We start from the raw sequence: 19,802 nt of genomic DNA on the forward strand, positions 1-19,802 counted from the left end.
CCAAATTCAAGCCCTGCCTTGATCCAGCAGCCTGTCTTGCGCCCTGGAGTCAGGCACATTGTTCTGACCCCAGCATGGCATTTCCTGAGATTCTTGAGGCCAGAATGGGTTCCAGCTGGGAGCCAGGACTTCTGGGTTCTGTTTACAGCTCGGAGATGGGTTGCGGGAACAGGCTAGGAGCCCTGGTGGGGATGCCTGAGCCCCATCCGCAACTCTAATGCAACAAGGGGTCCTCTGAATGGTGTCCTAAAGAGATGGAAAGAAGGGTCAGAGTGGGCAGATTAGGAGAGGGAGAAGTAACCAGTGGTCAGGGATGATGGGAATTGTAGTCCACAAGCAGCTGGAAACCCTGCGGTAGAGCCTGAGTTGTGGGTTCGAGCCCCACATGGGACAAAAGATTCCTGCATTGGACTAGATGACCCTTGCGGCCCCAGTTGGTGGCAAAGGCACTCTGCACATGCACAGAGGATGCTGCAACTCTTAGTCTTTGTGTTCCGGGCCTGAGTTCAGATGTGGCCTCAGTGGTTCACGAGGGCAAGGCTGGCTAGCCCCGCCATTGGGCAAAGCGGGGCAGAGTGAGGCAGCCACCTATGGCAGAGGACGCCAAGTTACACCCCAGCAATGTCCCCTGCCTTGTCTCACCTCTCTTTGTCAAGACCAGGCTGGCTTCTCTCTCAATGGTAGTTTTGTTTCAAAACTAAACAGACTAGGCAGAGGATGTGGAAATCCCAAAGAGCCTTTTAAGATCACGAGGGTCGCTTTAGAAACATGGCTTCCCGCTTCTCTTCCCGATGGCTGGTGGCTTTTTTTTTTGCCACCTGTTTTGTGAGGAGGAAGCTGCCTTTGTCCAAGAGAGAGGGGGTCACCCTGTCTCTTTCCTCCCCGGCTTGTCACGAGGATTTTTGACGTGCGCCACTCCCTTTCTGCTAGGGGAGCCCAGCTCGGCCAGGATGGCAGGAAGTTGCCTCACTGCCAACAGGATGATTAAAAGGACCCCAAGGTGGTTGTCACCGATGGAAGCAAAGGCTCAGAAAAAGCTCAGTATGGAGGCCAAGTGGCCGAAATATTGGGAAATTTTGGAGCAAGAAGGAGACAAATTGAAACTGCAGAGTTTTGAGAAATTAAAAGACAAAGTGCGAGACTGGCTTCATTATTATCAAATAAGAGAGGCTTATAATTTGGACAAAAAAATTGGCTTCCAGGTGGAAAAATCAAAGTTGGAAACAGAATTGTTAGATCCCAAAACTAAGATACTCTCAAGAATGTATAACTTGCTGTTAAAATGGAACACTCAGGACGAGACGGTTAAATCAGCTATGATCAAATGGGCACAGGATCTTGGACATAACATTATGTTTGCTGACTGCGAACAGTTGTGGACCACAGGTATGAAATTTACGGCATGTAATGTCTTAATAGAGAATATTATGAAAATGATTTACAGGTGGTACATGACACCAGTCAAGCTTGCAAAAATCTACCATTTGCCCGATAATAAATGTTGGAAATGTAAAGAAAATGAAGGTACATTCTTTCACCTTTGGTGGACGTGCCCAAAGATTAAGGCTTTCTGGGAGATGATCTATAATGAAATGAAAAAGGTATTTAAATATACCTTCCTGAAGAAACCAGAGGCCTTTCTCCTGGGCATAGTCGGCCAATTGGTGTTAAAGAAGGATAGAACTTTCTTTATGTATGCAACAACAGCAGCAAGAATACTGATTGCAAAGTATTGGAAGACACAAGATCTACCCACTCTGGAAGAATGGCAGATGAAGGTGATGGACTACATGGAACTGGCAGAAATGACCGGCAGAATCCGAGACCAGGGAGAAGAGTCGGTGGAAGAAGATTGGAAGAAATTTAAAGACTATCTGCAGAAATACTGTAAAATTAATGAATGTTAAAATGATGTTGGATTGAAAATAAGAGGTATTGGTAATAAGATTAACAAGAATATGTAAACACGGATTGATAATGGACGAAAATACATAGTTATAATAGGTTAAGATATTGAGTAAAAATAAATGAAAGAGGGTAAGGATTTGCTGAAATGATTTTCTAAACGGGAATACAAAAAGGGGAGGTGTGAGGAGGTCAAGGAAATAAGGAAATGAGCTTAAAGATATTGAAAAATGGGTCTATCTTTAATAATTCTTTTTCTTTTTTTCTTCTAGTTATTAGTTTTTTCTTATTGTATCTTTTTTTATTCCTCTTTTCTATGTGTGTTTTTTAAGTTTGTTAATTTCTGTTTTAATCGTCTCTATTCTGTAAACTTATGTTTTCTGTAAACTTTATTCTGTAAACTTATGTTTTTTGTAAAACTTTAATAAATATTTCATTAAAAAAAAGGACTGAGCTCATTCCGAAAGAGGGGGCTCTGGTGGGCATGCTCTTCTTGCCCTTTGACCTCCAGCCCTTGACTCCTAAAATGGGTGTGGTTATTCAGTGTCAAGACATATGCACTCTGCACGTGGTCAGGAACCAGCTGGGCCTTGCTAGGAGTCTTAATAGAATTCTGTAATCATTCTAGCAGGGGCTTTAAGAGCTGATATTGTAACGATTAAAGGAACCTTGTAAAAATATACGGACTGGTTATATCTTCTGCAAATTGAAAGATCAGTCCGAGTGGCAGAAACAAGAGATGGGGCCTTTCATACAGGTGTCATCCTGGCCTACTTTCTTTTGCTCCCACCAGTAAAGGTATCCTTAAAAGGTTTATAGCCCTGTTGGTGTGATCCTGTTCTAGTTAATTACGGAGTGTGGCTGGGGTGCTGTTTTCAATGGTGATCCTTCTTGGAACACACTATTATATTTTATTATTGTTTTACGCAGGCAGATCTCCAACCAGCCCTCACTTTTTGGCGTCATGACCGTGACAATGGGAATTTGGAAAACGGGGGTGGGCAGAGTGGGGGGGGGAGGATTTCCTGTGAATTCTGTGTGGAAGAACAAAGCTGTTTGCGGGGTGGGGTGTCCCGCTTGTTCACACCAGGAGGTGCGCTAGCTGTGACATGTTTGTGTGTCAGGCCACTAACTAGTGCAACAGTTGGCGGGTGGCTCAGGAATTGCCTGAGGCTGTGGGCAAGGGCGGGTTCAGACCCTCCTTGGCGAATGACGCTTTTTGACTGATTATCCCCCCTCCTCTCCTTGCCCCTTGCAGGCCCGTGACACGGAGACTGGGGAACTGGCGGCCATTAAGATAGTGAAGCTTGATCCAGGTAAGCTGTGGTGGGGTGGCTGCTTTTTCAGCAAGGTGGACTTCGCAAGTCCTCTTTCAGAACTAGTTGGTTTGGGAAATGTGCTGGGTCAGAGGCAGTGCGCAAGACTTATAGAAAAAATTGGGGTTGGCATTTAAGCACCACTCTCTGTCAAGAGTCTCTGTGTCCCCTGAGTCCATTATTGGTCACAGAAGAATGGATGGAGGCAGGATCCAATTTTCCTGTTGCAACAGAAGTCCCTCCCCGTTTTGTTAGGAGGTGACGCCGCAGAACAAAGGTGTGCGAGAACTTTTGAAGACTTTAGAAATTGCCCAGCCCCTTAGCCAAGGACCACCCAAAAGCATCATACAGGTGTCGCAGAAAGAGGCAGTCTACAACAGAAATTTGGGGGGTGTGGCATGTCTCCCGTCTGTCAAGATACCTGATAATGTTTTATCCCAGCCCACAAATACAAATACAGTGGTACCTCGGGTTACATACGCTTCAGGTTACATACGCTTCAGGTTACAGACTCCACTAACCCAGAAATATTACTTCGGGTTAAGAACTTTGCTTCAGGATAAGAACAGAAATCGTGTTCTGGCGGCGCGGCGGCAGCAGGAGGCCCCATTAGCTAAAGTGGTGCTTCAGGTTAAGAACAGTTTCAGGTTAAGAACAGACCTCCAAAACGAATTAAGTACTTAACCCGAGGTACCACTGTACAGGTACAAGATCCAAATTAACGTATAACATTTAAAAACAATTCAAAACAACTGCACCCACCAGTTAAAGCATGTACAAGAACCATTAAACACATCCAGCAGTACGTCTAATTGTGCTACAGCAGGATGCTTATTAAAAGAGACATTTAATATACCTGCCATTAAAAAAAGTGTTAAAATTACACCGTAACATGCTTTTATTCATTTATTTTTAAATATGACGTTACCTACCTGTAATGTCTGAAACAGAGGTACTGGTAGCCAGCTCCCCAGGTGTGTCACGCACACCACGTGGATTTTTAGAACACTTTGGAATTTGAAGCTGTCGGATAAAGGGTGGTAGTGACAGAGAGGCCCTTTTGGAGCAAAGGAAATGGTTTGTCCTTCTTCCTCTCCTCAGGGGATGACATTGGATCCATCCAGCAGGAGATCACCACGCTCCGGGATTGCCGCCACCCCAACGTGGTGGCCTATTTCGGCAGCTACCTCAGGTGAGAGGCTGGACCCTTTGGAAAAAGGACTGGAATCAGGATGGCAGGGCGGCTGAGGTGTAGTGATGTGGTTGCGAAAGTGTAGTCAGAATTGTGGGGTGGCAGGTTTGATGCTTGACACTTAGTCCCTGGTATTTAGCATGGATGGATTCAGACTTGGTGGGATGGACTTGCCTTCTCTCCAAATGAAGAATGCACCTGTGGAGAACTTTATTTTCCTATCTAGGGCTGTCAGAGGCAGAAAAATCAACCACGTATTTTATAGGATATGCTTGAGATGAAATTAAGCAGAAGGAGGCATCTTGGGCCCTCAGAGTGTAGAAACTGAACTCATCCAGAATTCCTTGCCCAAAGAGAAATATTTCAGGCCTCGTGGATGGAATTAGCTGGCTCTGTGGTGACGTTTCATTTGTGTGTGTGTCTTGGGAATGGATGCTTATGGGATCTGAGTGGAATATTCCGGGGGAGCCCTTCAAGAGATCAGTTTTCTTGTTGCCTCAGGGCAAGATATTCCTTTGGGTGCCCCTTCAAAGGGTGGCAGGTGGGAGAAAGAGGGGCCGCTTTGGGAGCTGAGGAAGGGCCATTCCCACAAGCTTTTTTCGTCTCCCTTTAGGAATGAGCGCCTGTGGATCTGTATGGAATACTGTGGAGGGGGATCCCTTCAGGAGATCTACCACAGTGAGTTTCTACCTGCTTTGCTCCATGGTCCTCCTCTGAACTGGAGATGCCAGCAAGGCTTAAACTTGGGAGCTTCTGCATGCAGAGCAGATGTTCTTGCCGCTGATACCTGGCCCCTCCCAGACTTGCATTGCCTTGCAGAACTGGAGATGGGCTGAAGGAAGGAAGGACACTGGCGAGGCACATGGACCGGGCATTTTGTCTTTCTCTATCTTTCTTTTCCACACTTAGATGCCCTTCTCTTCAGACTCTCCCCCTCCCCCAACTTTTATTGTGTTTTTTGAAAGAGAGAGAGTTGAGCACCGACCCCAGGGTCTAGGAGAAGGGTCCTTGCTCAGTGACTGAGCACCAGCTTTGCTCGCAAAATGCCCCAGGATGAATCCCCAGCAGCATCTCTAGGGAGGGCTGGCAAAGCAGCTCGGGCTCAGCCAGTCTGTAGCCCCAGGGATGGAGAAAATGCCAGTCTGTGGGCTGTACATCAACCGCTCCCTCTCCCGAATGGCACCCCTCCCTGGCCATGCCCCCTTGGCCCTCCTGCCCCTTCCTGGGTGGCTTTGGAGGCAGGGGAGTGTGTGCATGTGGCCCCTGGAAGGCTGCTTAGGAGGGAATGTGGCCCTCAGGTTGAAAAAGGCTCCCTGCACCTGGTGTGGGCAATATTGTGCTCACAGTGTGGGTGTATTCCTGGAGCTTCACTGCTGGGGAAAATGGGCTGCATCCAGCACAGTTCTACTCAGAGCAGAAATGCTGAAATGGACAGACCCAAGTTGGTCATTCATTTCAACAGATCTACTCTGAGCAGAGCTGACGCTGGATCCAGCCCACCGTTTTTGCACAACTCTCTGGCTGGGCATGAGGACCCAAGTCGACCAGAGGCTCAGGGTGTCCCTCAGCACTCCTCTTCTTTCATTTTCCTTGCTTCCCGCCAAAAAAAACCACCCCTGTGTCTTCCCCTGCTCCTCTCCCCCTGATAAAAATCAGCCCTCCTGCCATGAGGTCCAGAAGGAGAACTCCTGGAGGTGTTGGTGTCTGCATTAGGCCCAGTTTGTCCCTTGGAAACTGGTCTCTGCTCCCCTTCCCCCCTGCTTTCTATTCTGCCTGCCTTTGTTGTCGTCGCAGACATGAGGAGAACACACACACACCCCTTGACAAAATAGGAAACCATCCTGCCGCTGGTCTGTCGTAACCGGTACTTTGCTTCTGGTGGGTTTTACTTCCTCTTTTGGCTCCCTGCAGTTGGTTTACTAACGAGCTGGGAGAGGAGACTCCTCTCAGCCTCCCGTCTCCATGTCCAGCAGAATTTTTAAGAGATGGCATAAAGTGTGGAAAGAAGCTCCTGGTGGCTGCTGTGAAGCACAACGGCTCTGCCAGGCCTTCCAGGGAGGTTTGGCCTGAGGAGATTCTGAGAGGAAGTGGGGCCTAGGGAAACAACGCGGTGGGGGGAGTAGACGAACAGACAGACACAATAGCACCTGCTTCCTCCCCTCTCGGAGGAGGGCACTGTGGACTGTTTATTTCACGGGGTTGGCAGTTGGCATTCTTAACCTTCATCCTGCAAGAGTTTAAATGGAAGATGCCAACCCCACCCTCACACACTCTGGGGCCCAACCACTAACCAGACCCCTCCCAGGTCCTGAAGGCAGAGAGTGGTGAGCCCTGCAGGGCCGTCGCTTGAGACGGCTCATGAAAGGAAGCCAAGCCACGTGTTGCAGAGGCAGAAGCACAAGCAGACAAGGCCATAAGCCCATCTCTCCTAAGCAGCGCTGTGTAATTGAGGAGCACCCCTGCGCCCCCCCAAGTCAAAACAGCCATCTCCCTCATTTCCAGACACAATTCTCTCTCCTAGCTTTAAATTTCACCTTAATAAGCAAAGCCCACCTGCAGAGTTCTGCTCGGAGAAACACAATTGCCAAGTCTACATAGGCAAAAACCTGCTTTCATTAGCGTTGGGGTGGCAGGCGACACGAGATGCAATTGACTCACCTTTTCTGCTTCTCGCCTCCAGCCACCGGTCCCCTCTCGGAGAAGCAGATCGCCTACGTCTGCCGGGAGACCCTCCAGGTGAGTGGGTGGGCGGGGCTGAGCTTGCGGCACGTTCAGACCCGTGCCAGGTGGGTGTGGGCAGCCTGCTTTCTTTTTATTCGGTGCCAACAAAAGCCAGAGTGAGCAGGTGTGTGTGAAGTGTCAGAGGGCCCTGTGTCTGCACCCGGGGCAGGAGTCAGTCTCTGCCTGGTTATTCTGTCTCCCCTCCCAGCTCAGGTGTGGTTGCAAAAATGTAGGGTTGTCGAGAGAGGCGCCGTCGGAGCTTAATTGGAACTCGGTGCTAGGTTTGGATCTGCAGCATAAGAAACACGCATGGTGTAAGACATGGGTAGGCAAACTAAGGCCCGGGGGCCGGATCTGGCCCAATCGCCTTCTAAATCCGGCCCGCGGACGGTCTGGGAATCAGTGTGTTTTTACATGAGTAGAAGGTGTCCTTTCATTTAAAATGCATCTCTGGGTTATTTGTGGGGCATAGGAATTTGTTCTCTTTTTATTCCAAAATATAGTCTGGCCCCCCACAAGGTCTGAGGGACAGTGGAATGGCAGCCCCCTGCTGAAAAAGTTTGCTAACCCCTGGTTTAAGAGGTCCCTTGAGCATGTACGGAGTGGTTTTTTTGTGTGTGTGTCCCCCATTTCTTCACTGTGTACACCACAACTGGCTTTTCGGCAATCCAGGACTAGGAAGAGGCTTTCTGGGAAAGATCCCCCTCACAGGCTTTCCATTTCTCTTTATCCAAACCAAGCCCTCTGGCCTCTGCCCTCATTTCCCTCCTGCTCTGTGACTCTGCGGCATCATACAGACGGACGCTCCACACCTTTGACAGGAAGCCCCATTTTCCCGCTGGCTGCTCTGTTCTTTTCCTGCCTTCCTGCAGCTGAGAGAAACTGCTACAATGGCAGGGAGTGGAATGTAGGTCACTAGCTCTTTGTGTGTGTGTGTGTCTGGACTGAATCTCTGGAACGAAAGGCTGCAACGTCTGGGGAGTTTTTAACTTGGAAGAAAGAAGATTGGTGCAAAACATACAACTGAGATTTACCGAATTATGCGTGCACCCGCCAACACTAATCCAATGAAAATAGGGATGTCCTATACCGTAATGATAGGAATTTTATTATTTATACCCTGCCCATCTGACTGGGTTGCCCCAGCCACCCTGGGCGGCTTCCAACATATATAAAAACATAACAAAACATTTAAAAACTTCTTTATGCAGGGCTGCCTTCAGATTTCCTCTAAAGGTTGCATCGTTACTTATCTCCTTGGCTCAGGGGTTGCATAACTCCATACCCTCCAGCATTTCTCCGGTGAAAATAAGGGCATCCTAAGGAAAAGTGGGATATTCCGGGATCAAATCAGAAACCGGGGGGAGTGCTTCTGTAAATCTGGGGCTGTCCCTGGGAAACAGGGACACTTGGAGGGTCTGGCACGATGCAGGGGCAGACTTTGGTACCCCCAAATGGAACTCCTCCATTAGGGATCTTCTCAATTTGGCGCCCCTGGGCTCAGCACCCTGTGCAGGGGAACTACCCACACCGCCCTAAATCCTGCGCTGAATGGTGTGAAGGTGGATAGAGATAAGTCCCCCCCTTCTCCTTCTCTCCTTCTCTCGAAATGTGAGACCCCAGCTTCCTCCAGTCGGCGGGGTACCCTCTCCCCACCCAGTGTAAATCTGTGCTTGCAGTTTTTCACCTTGGCTAACAACAACACTTAGATCCTGCTTTGTCCTGGCTTGATGCTTCTCTTTGCTGCCTCTTTTCAGGGCCTTCACCACCTGCACACCAAAGGGAAGATGCACAGGGACATAAAGGTATGATTTCCTTGCAGAATCCAGGGCTTGGCTAACCTAGGCTCAGACACCTGGGCTCAGTCGCCCTTTGGGGTTGCTTTTGTCAGCCTCGGAGGAGTAAGGCAAGGCTGGGTGGGAAGGGAGGGAGGGGAGCAGTCTCTCTCCCCACCCACACCCCATTCTGCTTTGGCAACAATAGCTGCGATTCTCTTCCCTTTCTTCTGTCTCTTTTCCAGGGCGCCAACATCCTGCTTACGGCCAACGGAGATGTGAAACTCGGTCAGTTCCTCTTCTCGGCTTGCTTTCTTGTGGCAAGCCTTTCCTACTTCCAGCTGCCACTCCCAAAATCTTCCTCTAAATACCTTCATCTGCGGGTTCCCCTTCCCTCGACCATCCATAGTGACCAGGCCTCGACTGGGTGTGTCCCAGGTTGCTGCACTTAGCGGGGACCTCCAGATTGGGGACTGCAGGGGTGGCTCTGGTCTACCTCTTCACATCCCTCTGGCTTTGCTCCAGATCGATTTACCTTATTTTTCTCTGTATAAGACGCCCCCATGTATAAGATGCCCCCTACTTTTGGGGACCACAAATTTAGAAAATGGGCATATGCGCAATCCGTGTATAAGACGCCCCCAGATTTTTAACCTTATTTAAAAGTAAAAAAACCTTAGTCTTATACATGGAAAAGTATGGTATTTATTTAAAGCAGGGACTCTGGCTGTATCTCGCCATCTTTTCTAGGGGTGTGGCGGTGGCTCAGGAGCAGAGCTGGGGTGTGGCATGCCAGCTTCAACCCCCCAGTTTGGTATTTCTTAATATTGTATTTTGTTCGTTCGGTTTCTGTGAGATACCTGGAGAACATAGGCTGCTGTGCAGCCTTACAAATGTAGGCCATAAATCAATAAATGAAAATATTCTTGGTGGGTTGAGGGCTGCGGGCCTAGGGATATTTGAAGGGTTTTATTTGGAGGGGGGTGTAGGGCCTGGCCCACAACCCTACTCCTGTGGAGCCTGGATTGTTCTGGCCCACCACCTGAGCAAGGAACGTTTGCCCTTCTCCTTTCTCAAACCATCTCCTTCCTTCCCACAGCGGATTTTGGGGTCTCTGCAGAGCTGACAGCGTCTGTGGCGAAGCGGAACTCCTTCATTGGGACCCCCTATTGGTAATGTGTGTGAGGGGCAGCACTCTGTTCCCTCCTCTGCACCCTCTCTGTCTGGAGGGTGAGCTGTGGGGGCCATGAAGCCCCCAGTTTGGCCACAAACGTACCTCGTGGCCTTGAACACTCGCTGCCTCAGTCCTTCGGCCTGTAGCATGGGATGGTGGTTCTGAACATCCCTGCAGGGTTGTTGTATGTGAAGCACCTTCTTAGCCTTGGCTGGTGGAGGGGAGGTGTTGCCTAGTGGGCAGAGCTCTCCTCACAGGTTGGCAGTTGCAGGGAGGACCAGGCAGCAGCAGGCGATGGAGAAGACGGGCCCTTCTCTGGACAGCCACAGCTTCAGGTCCGTGCAGGCCCCCCTTTCCCAGGGCAGCTGTTTGGCTCAGCTGTGGCCCTTCTTGTCCTCCCAGGATGGCGCCAGAGGTGGCTGCGGTGGAGAAGAAAGGAGGCTACAACCACCTGTGCGATATCTGGGCCCTTGGCATCACGGCCATTGAGCTGGCAGAGCTGCAGCCACCCCTCTTCGACCTGCACCCCATGAGGTGAGCTCAAAAGTTAAGCCTCAGTTGAATGTGTGTAAATGAGGAGTTGCCTGTATTTGCTCCAGATCGATTTACCTTATTTTTCTCTGTATAAGACGCCCCCATGTATAAGATGGCCCCTACTTTTGGGGACCACAAATTTAGAAAATGGGCATATGCGCAATCCGTGTATAAGACGCCCCCAGATTTTTAACCTTATTTCAAAGTAAAAAAAACCTTAGTCTTATACATGGAAAAGTATGGTATTTATTTATCTTTCTATATGGCCGCATCATAAAATATCAGGGCAGCGCACAACAGTAAGAGCCTTTCGACAGTGGAACGGACTTGCTTGGAAAGTGGTGGACTCACCTTCCTCGGAGGTTTTTAAACAGAGGTTGGATGGCCACCTGTCAGGGATTCTTTAGCTGTTATCCCTGCATTGCCACAGGGCTGGACTAAATTATTCTTGGAGGACCCTCCCAACTGTACAGTATTCTGTTTCTGTGAATATGTATATAGTCGTACTTCAGAAGTTGAACGGAATCTGTTCCGGAAGTCCATTCGACTTCCAAAATGTTCAGAAACCAAGGCACGGCTTCTGATTGGCTGCAGGAAGCTCCTGCAGCCAATCGGAAGCTGCGGAACTCGCGTCGGACATTTGGGTTCCAAAGAACGTTTGCAAACCGGAATACAATGGTACCTTGGGTTACATACACTTCAGGTTACAGACTCCGCTAACCCAGAAATAGTACCTCGGGATAAGAACTTTGCTTCAGGATGAGAACAGAAATTGTGTTCTGGCGGCGCGGCAGCAGCAGGAGGCCCCATTAGCTAAAGTGGTGCTTCAGGTTAAGAACAGTTTCAGGTTAAGAACGGACCTCTGGAACGAATTAAGTACTTGACCTGCGGTACCACTGTACTCACTTCCAGGTTTTTGGCGTTTGGGAGCCAAAATGTTCGACTCACAAGGCGTTACTTCCGAGGTACAACTGTAAAATGAAATGGAAACACCATTAGAAATGGCACAAAAGGATATTTAAAACAGCTGGTCCATGAGCTGCAGAGGTCTATCTACATGAAAAGGTATTCAGGAGGCTCCTGGAAGTCAAAAGCGAGAGGGTGCCCACCGCATCTCTGCTCGAAGAACATTCCATAACGCAGCACTAAAAGCCCTTCTCCAGTGAGGACCGGCTGAGGCTCTGGCTAGCAGTGCACCTCTGGATTATCTCAGTGATGGAGCTGGGATGCAGGGGTTCAGGTGGTCCTTATGGTATCCTGGGCCCAAGTTGCTCAGGGCTTTGTTACATCAAAAGAAGAGCCTCGAGCCTCACCTGGCTGCAACAGGAGCAGCCAGTGCAGGGGTTTTAGCAGAGGTTTCCCATGCTACCAAGCCGTCTGTCCCCATCAGCAGTTTAGCTTTTGGCCGAAGGGCAGCCCCAGGTAGAGTGGCTTGCAGTAGTCTAGCCTCAAGGTTCCCAGGGCATGGACTCCAGTAGCCAAGTTTTCCTAACCCCAATCCAACTGTCTGCCTGCCTCCCTGGCATCCAGCCTGGTGCCAGAGGAACGGATGGCACGTTGGTGTTGAAGAGAATCTGCCAGTGCCATCTGTTCGCGAAGGCCCTTTTCCTCAGCCGCTGCTCGTCTCCTGCCTTTAACGCTGTCACGGAGAAGCAGAATCTGCCGATCAAGCCACTGTGGATGCTGTTTTCAGGAAAGCATGTGTGCAAGCAAATCCCTTGAAGTATTCCTTTCTTTAAAAAACAAAAAACGTGGGTGCAAAAACGATTACCCTTGCAGGAAACACTGCAAGAATTGTGGCGTTGGAAAGGAGCCCCGAGGGGGGTCATCTGGTCCAGCCCCCTGCAATGCAGGAATCTCAACCAGATTATGCATAACAGATGGCCACCCAACTTCAGCTTAGAAACCTCTAAGGAAGGAGGGTCCACCACATTTAGTAGGAGTCCATTCCACTGTCGATTAGCTCTTACTGTCACAAAGTTCTTCCTGATGTTGAGTCAGAATCTTATTTCTTGTAACTTGAATCCCTTTGGGTCCTAGAACCCAGAGCAGGAGGAAAAGCTTGCTCCATGTGAAGATGGCAATCCTATCTCCTCTGAGTCTCCTTTAAACATACCCACTTCCCTCGGCCGTTCCTCAATCTTAAGGCTTGATTTCCATACCTTTTATCATCTTGGTCACCATCCTCTGCACATGTTCCAGCTTGTCAATATTTTTATTTATAGAGATGAAGCGGGTGGAAATAGCATAAAAATAGCAAAGGAAATAATTAGGTACCCGGCTGTCTGCCTTCGGCTACAGAGGGGGTTGCAGCCAGTGACCTGAGTCCTTTTCCTGGCTGTCCAAGAGGGTGGTGGCTCTACATAGCTTTGAGGCCCCCCACCCACCTGAAGCAGCTTTAGGCAAGTGTGGGGAGGGAAAGGGGAGCTGCCCCCACTGTCTCCTGTGAGGTCCCAGCCTCAGTCACAACCACCCAGCTCCAGGTTTCTGGGAGAAGCGTGAATGGTGTCGCTTGCTCTGAGATGGCTAACCACACCTCTGCTAAGAAACAGCCTGCATGTGGATCTTGTGAGGGCAGGCGCACAAAGCGCGCGCACACACAAACACGCAGGCTTCTGGTGGGCGGGAGGATTAAGCAACAGGAAATGCCACACGGAGGCCTCTCCAGTAAGACTGGCTTTGCCTGCTCTCAGAGCGGTGTGTGTTTTGCGTGACGTGCCGGCTGGCTGTTGACATTGGTGCCCCACTAATAACAATCTCAGGCCTGACCTACTCAGCAGAGTAAGTTTGCGTGCAGGAGAGAAGCATGGTCTGAACCTGTATGTAGTAGCCCTTTTCTTTTTCAAAGGCAACTTTGTGTGGGGGGGTAACTGGCCCCACAACGGTGCAGAAAACCAGGTTTCTTGAGTGACCCTCCTAGCAGTTAGCACAGGGGTCAGCAAACTTTTTCAGCAGGGGGCTGGTCCACTGTCCCTCAGACCTTGTGGGGGGCCGGACTATATTTTGGGGAAAAAATAAATGAACGAATTTCTATGCCCCACAAAGAACCCAGAGATGCATTTTAAATAAAAGGACACATTCTACTCATGTAAAAACACGCTGATTCCCAGACTGTCCGCGGGCCGGATTTAGAAGGCAATTGGGCTGGATCTGGCCCCCGGGCCTTAGTTTGTCTACCCATGGACTAAATGACTCTCGTGGTCCCTCCAACTCTGCGATTCTATGATCCTGTGCCTATGATCCTGTGTAAGTTTGCTTACCCATGGGTTAGCATGTTTGAACATCAGACATAATCAGCAAATTTGGGGGGGGTGAGGGTGAGGGGGGGACAAATTTGGGACAACCGAGGCAGGTATTGTGCCTTTTTTAAAACACGCAGGAGGAACGAAGCAGGAAAGATGATCCTTGTTTTGTCTTTCCCTTCAGGGCCTTGATGCTGATGTCGAAAAGCAGCTTCCAGCCCCCCAAGCTAAAAGACAAGGCCTGCTGGTGAGTGACTGGGCTGTGCAGGAGGGCAGACCTGCTCCCTCTGCTGGGTTTCGGTTGTGTGTAAAGAAGGCTGGATCTGACCACCTTATGCCAGTGAAATGCAGTGTCACAATGGACAGGTCGGTGGACTGGGTTCAGATTCCTGCTTGGCTACAAATCTGTATCCTCGAACCACTTGTTTTCTCTCTTAGCCTCCCTTCTCAGGGTTATTGAGAAGGTACAGTGGGTGGAGGACTAGAAAAAACTGCCTTTCACAGAGTTAAGCTATTTCTCCATCCATCCAAGTCATATCCGCTCTGACTGGCAGGCTGACTTCTCTGGTTGGCTGCCGGTTGTCCTCAGCAGTGGTGGAGGAAGGGGTGTGTGGCAGGTGTGGTCCGCCCCAGGTGTCACCACTGAGGGGGGTGACAAAATGCCAGGCGGCACTCACCACAGGGCCTGCAGCACGTTCGAGCCGCCTGTCTCTCCTGGGAGAGACGCAGTGGCTTGGATGTGCGCAGGTGCTGCCCTGCCCAAATGCTCCTTCCACTGTCTCCCCCCAGCTGTAGGGCGGCTGAGTGGGAGGAGGCAGGCAGACTCCGGAGGCCCCATGGTGCGCACCGCCCCTATGGGACTCTTAAGGGTGGAGAGTTCTGTGGCTGTTGTGATTTATCCAGCTGGAGGGCTTCTTTGATCATCTGGCTACTGTGAGAACGGGATGCTGGACCAGATGGCCTGATCAGCTCTTCCGATGTTCTGAAGGGGAACTGGCAAATCCTTGGAGGATAAAGCTATCCGTAGTAACCAGTAGTGATGGTTTCAGGCTGTGATGGAGTTTGCTGCTGAATACCAGCTGCTGGGGGCATTGCTGGGATAGGGTTGCTGTTGTGCTCACGCCCTGCCTTCCGGTTACTCAGTTAGACACTCGACTTTTTAGCTTGTCTTATTTTCCTTTTCTCCCTTCCAGGTCGGCAGATTTCCACCATTTCCTCAAACTCTCCTTAACCAAGAACCCCAAAAAGCGTCCCGTGGCAGAAAAACTCCTGCAGGTGACTCAGGACAGAAGTTGGGGTGGGCTTGGAGAGGGTGGAGAACGACAACTCCATCCTCAGAGATAGGTACTTCCTTCCAGAGAATTACAGGAGTGTCGTTTTAAAAAATGCCCCAAATTGTGCTTTTTTAAAGCGAAATCTCCAAACAAAATTATTATTTTTACCTGTTGTTGTTTTTTAAGGAAAATTGCCAAAAATCAACACTTCTGATATGGGCAGCCATGCGCCTGACTTTCTCCAGGCGTTTTATCCTGAATCCCGGCTATGTCCTGGAAATTCTGGACATATGGCAGCCCTACTGTTGCACTTGGGTCCTGTTTGGCGGCTTCCCACTGTGGCATGTGCTTGGCCACTGTGGGAACAGAATGCTGGACTAGCTGCTCCCCCTCCTGGTGGCCTGATCCAGCTGCTGCAGGGCTCTACTGTTGTCCTTACGGCAGACACTTTAGTTGCTGTGAGAGCCACCGTTTTAATTTAATTTCTCACAGTGCCCTGGTGTTGTCCTGGTCTGGGGCATTGTGGGAATTAAAATCTGGATCCAGCTGCCCAGGAGAGGTGCCAGGGTGGGCTGCAGCAGCTGCCCAAGAATGCCGCCTGCCAGCCCTGTGCCTGGCGGGCATTTGGGGGAACCTTGAATCTTCCTCTCCGCTCACCTTGTCTTCCTCTTCACCAGCATCCTTTCGTTAGCCAGCCATTGGCTCGCGTCTTAGTCATTGAGCTACTGGATAAAGCCACGAACCTGGATTTGGCAGCGGCTGCCCTGGTGGATGATGGAGACTTAGAGGTATGGTCCCCAAAAGCTGTGGCAGAAGGGAGCGGGGAATCTGCCATAGACCCAAGCCATTGACTGAGCAGATTTGTTCTCTCCCGAGAGCTAAAGAGTAGAAGCTGCCAAGAAGCTTATTTTGGCTAAATAGGAAGAGAAACCTCCTAAGAATAAGAGCTCTTCCACGGTGGAGTCACAGGCTGCCTTTTGGGGGTGGGGGGTGGCGGCTCCCCTTTGCTCAACAAAGGCCCAGCAGGAATGTTGATAGAGTTGCAACAGTCTGCACTGCAGATCCTGTCGAAGGGGGACCTCCCAGAGATTTTCCAACTCCAACCTCCGATTTTTTTCATGCAATGCATATAATTAACTTGTGGGACTCACTGCCACAGTATATGCTGCTGAACAATATAACACAACACGATGGCAAAAACAACGGCACTAAACACTATTTATAAACTAATACAAATGATCGGAAATTACAACCAAAGACTCTAAATCTTCTTCACCAGTCGCGGTAGAATAATTCAAAAGTTTGATATATACATACATCTGTCACCAAATCGCCGGAACAGAGTTTCCGGAGAACCAATCTGTTTTGTTCAATGCTTCACCAGCCAATCTTGATCAATTCTTCATCAGCCAGACCTGTAAGAATTAATATGAGAAGGATGCAGTTCAATTTCTTAACAAGCTGAAATTACAATATACGTGCGATGAAACCTGCGTCTGTATAAAATTAGAAAAGAAGGGTCCCAGAATTCCAGACAATTTATCGAAGTCACAACGTGACTGTCTCAAAGAGCTCTCTAATGAAGCTAACATCATTATGAAACCAGCAGACAAAGGAGGTGGCAAGAGTTACCACCCCATGGGCAGAGTGCGGGCAGTTGGGGGCTACCATGAGGCCAGAGCTGTTATCTTTTATGTTCTGGTCCTAAACACCTCTGTTTAGAAAGAGAGACATGGGAATCTTCTTCCCACTGCATCACACCAAACTGGCCTGTCTAGCCCAGTGTTCCCAGCCCTGCCTGGCAGTGGCTCTCTCTGGGGTCTTTTCCCAGCCCTTCCTGGAGGTGGCAGCAGGGATTGAACCAGGGACCTCTGCATGTGGAGCACATGCTCTCCCATGCATTGGCTGAGGCTGATGGGAATTGTAGTCCAAACCATACAGAAAGCACCAGATGGGTGAAAGCTGCCCTGGAGGCTCTTTGTTCCGACTGAGTTCTTAGGCATGGTTGACTTTCTCTCTTTAAACTACTCAGGCTTATGAAGTTTTTCCTGACAAAATCCGTTCCCATCGGCCACACGGGCCAGTCGAAGGGACCCTTGCAGAGATCCAGTGTAAGTTCCTCCTCTCCCCCGGCTCCCCCTGCCCACCCGTTTGGACCCTGATTTCTCTCTCCGGTGGGGCTTTAAATCAGCCTGATTTCTCTCCAGACTCTCCCATGGCATGGGAAGCCCCCTAGTGGAAGTGGAAAGCTGTTTGGGGCAGGCGATGTTGGTGAAAGTCCCTTCTGGAGATGGCGGGTGAAAGGTGTACCAGGAGCTTAGGATGATGTGGAACTGAGCAGAAGTGTTTACCTGACCTCATTGGAGCAGGACGAAGAGGTGGCAGTCAGGTTGGGATGGTGCAAACTCCATGGCAGGGCCAGTCTGGTGTTTCTGCTGGTGTGTTTGCACTGTGCCACCCTCACGGCCACCTCTCCTTCCCAGTAAGCATCAGCAGCCTGCCTTCCAGGAGGTCCGGAACGTGCCTCTGCCCCCCCCCGAAGTCCTGAGCTCCTGTGGGGTATCCTGCAGGGACACCCCCTCTTTGCCCTCCAGTGGCCGGGTAGGGTATAGGGAGTGTTTTCTTGGGTGAATAGCATGAAGCCATTTGGGCCTTGGTGGTGGTGGGGAAGTCCTGCTTCTGAGCAAAATGCCTGATGTTTGTTCTTTTGCAGTTAATCAGGTCAAATTCGGGCCCCCACTGAGGAAAGAAACAGAGCCTTGGTGCAGTCTGGTAAGAGTGTGTGTGTATATGTTTCGGAGGGGCAAAAGAGTGAATAGATTGCTTGCTTTGGTCCCAGGGTGCGTTTGAGGAGGGAAATTCACAACAGAAATGCTGACGGGGGGTGGGGGTGGCAAAATTCATCCATCGAATCATAGAGCTGGAAGGCACCACAAGGGTCACCTAGTCCAACCCCCACAAATGCAGGAATATTTTACCCAACCTGGGGCTTGAACTCACAACCCTGAGATTATGAGTCTCATTCTCTACCAGCTGAGCTATCCCAGCTGTGTGATTGGCCCACCTCGCCCGATATTGCCTACTCTTGACTGTTGGTGACTTTCCAGGCCCTCAGGAAGGTAAGATGCTTCTTGCCACCCATCCCACCCCACCCCCCACCGCTGCCATTGCTCACTCCCTGCTCCTTCTTTCACTGGGTATTTTGGGGGAGTGTGTGTGCGTCAAATTATTCTAGCCTTAAGATTTAACGGTAATTTTTGTGTGTTTTGCAGAAGGAGGAGGAAGAGGAGAACTGGATGGTCTTAGGAGATGGAGAGTAAGGAGCCTGGGAGAAGGGCAGGGTGATGGGAGGTGGGTGGGAGCCCCCGTTTCTCATCCCTCTCCACCTTTGTGAAACAGGATGGCCACCTTTTCCTTCCTGCTGGGAGGAAGAGCTTGAGAGCGGCCACTTTTTCTCCCCCAGCACAGATGGGGAAAGCAGGGCCTGTTGAATTCTGCCTGCTTTGCTGCTATTAAGGGGACAGCCAGAGAAAGGGCCACCTTCCTACAAGGAAGGGGGTGGAATTTAGGGAGTTAGAAATGAGGTTAACATATTTGGGGCAGGGGAGGAGAAGGAAGGAGGCAGGACTGCTGCACAGGTGTGAGATTTCCTGATGGTACTTTTGGTGCTGTTTTTCTCCTCTTTAGGAGCCTCCTTCAGTCGGTGGAAGAAGCACTAGAGGAGAGGTATGCTGATGCTTGGGTGGAGGAGGAGAACTTTGGGAGCTGCTGCCTTTCGGCTCTTTGTACGCCTCTGGCCCTCTGTTACTGTGTCAGCTCTGGCAGGCAGAGACAGAAGAGGTGGAGCTGCCTTTCCAACCAGGCCCCTTCCTGCAGTTCTGGCACTCCAGCTCCAGACAGGCAAACTCAGCCCCCTCTCTACTGTGAAGTTTTTAACTTCCCCTGCCCTGACTTCCAATGCATTTAGGCTGGCAACTGAAGAACGAGTTTCCCTGCACATTCTCAGGCACTCTGTTCTTTGCTTATTGTGGAGCTTTGGCGGTTAGGTTCTGGAGCCAAGTCCTGGTCTGTGTGGGCTCAAACCGAGCCCCAAATATTCCCCTTTCAAGGCAATACCCCCCTTTCTGTTCTGATGAGTCCTTTGTCTCCTGCAGGAGCCTCACCATTCGCCCAGCAGGCCCTACAGAGAAGGTACTTTTTCTTCATTGCATCTATCCTATTACCCTCCCCACGCTCAGTCTCCCCCACTAAGAAGCCCTTTCCCTTGCTTTATTCAGGTCCATGAGGAACAGCGGCCCAGCAGCACTGGGGAGGGGGACATGAGCACCATCAAGAGGGGGCCCCTGTGGGATTTTCTCAACCTGGAACTGGCCTACAAGGCTCCCTGGGAGCTTGAGGAGGGCCTCGACTTCCCAGCCCCCGAGTGTCAGAGAAGCCAGAGCCTGCCAGGTGAGGAAGAAGTGGAGCCACGCGGGTTGTGGTGAACGCAGACTCCAAATGGGTTTGGAGACTTCACCCCTTCTAGGAGAGGGGATTTGTGTTCTGAAAGCGGAAATCCACAGAAAAGAGCTGTGAGAAAGCACGCTGGTGAGTGGGGTGTGTGTGTGGAGACGGTACAAGCGCTGGCCAATAGGCCCTGTGCGCAGAACCGGCTTCTGGTGCAAGCTGG

At 50.2% G+C, this 19,802-nt stretch overlaps 1 protein-coding gene across 3 annotated transcripts in view; it reads left to right on the forward strand.

Annotated features, from left to right (window-relative positions):
- The window catches only part of MAP4K2 (mitogen-activated protein kinase kinase kinase kinase 2), a 38,881-nt gene that overhangs the window by 4,658 nt on the left and 14,421 nt on the right, over window positions 1-19,802 (forward strand). For 2 of the 3 annotated variants that reach the window (XM_053368376.1, XM_053368378.1), the window contains exons 2-18: window positions 3,164-3,221; window positions 4,323-4,413; window positions 5,027-5,091; window positions 7,094-7,149; window positions 8,892-8,939; window positions 9,155-9,197; window positions 10,009-10,081; window positions 10,486-10,617; window positions 14,044-14,106; window positions 15,053-15,134; window positions 15,811-15,921; window positions 17,166-17,244; window positions 17,847-17,905; window positions 18,406-18,449; window positions 18,821-18,859; window positions 19,288-19,324; window positions 19,411-19,582. In XM_053368376.1, the coding sequence (XP_053224351.1) occupies window positions 3,164-3,221; window positions 4,323-4,413; window positions 5,027-5,091; window positions 7,094-7,149; window positions 8,892-8,939; window positions 9,155-9,197; window positions 10,009-10,081; window positions 10,486-10,617; window positions 14,044-14,106; window positions 15,053-15,134; window positions 15,811-15,921; window positions 17,166-17,244; window positions 17,847-17,905; window positions 18,406-18,449; window positions 18,821-18,859; window positions 19,288-19,324; window positions 19,411-19,582 (1,252 nt within the window). The remainder of the gene's footprint in view (window positions 1-3,163; window positions 3,222-4,322; window positions 4,414-5,026; window positions 5,092-7,093; window positions 7,150-8,891; window positions 8,940-9,154; window positions 9,198-10,008; window positions 10,082-10,485; window positions 10,618-14,043; window positions 14,107-15,052; window positions 15,135-15,810; window positions 15,922-17,165; window positions 17,245-17,846; window positions 17,906-18,405; window positions 18,450-18,820; window positions 18,860-19,287; window positions 19,325-19,410; window positions 19,583-19,802) is intronic. The other variant, XM_053368377.1, reaches the window with a different exon arrangement.

This window comes from Podarcis raffonei, chromosome 16 (genome assembly GCF_027172205.1).
Source record: "Podarcis raffonei isolate rPodRaf1 chromosome 16, rPodRaf1.pri, whole genome shotgun sequence".
Lineage (NCBI taxonomy): Eukaryota > Metazoa > Chordata > Lepidosauria > Squamata > Lacertidae > Podarcis > Podarcis raffonei.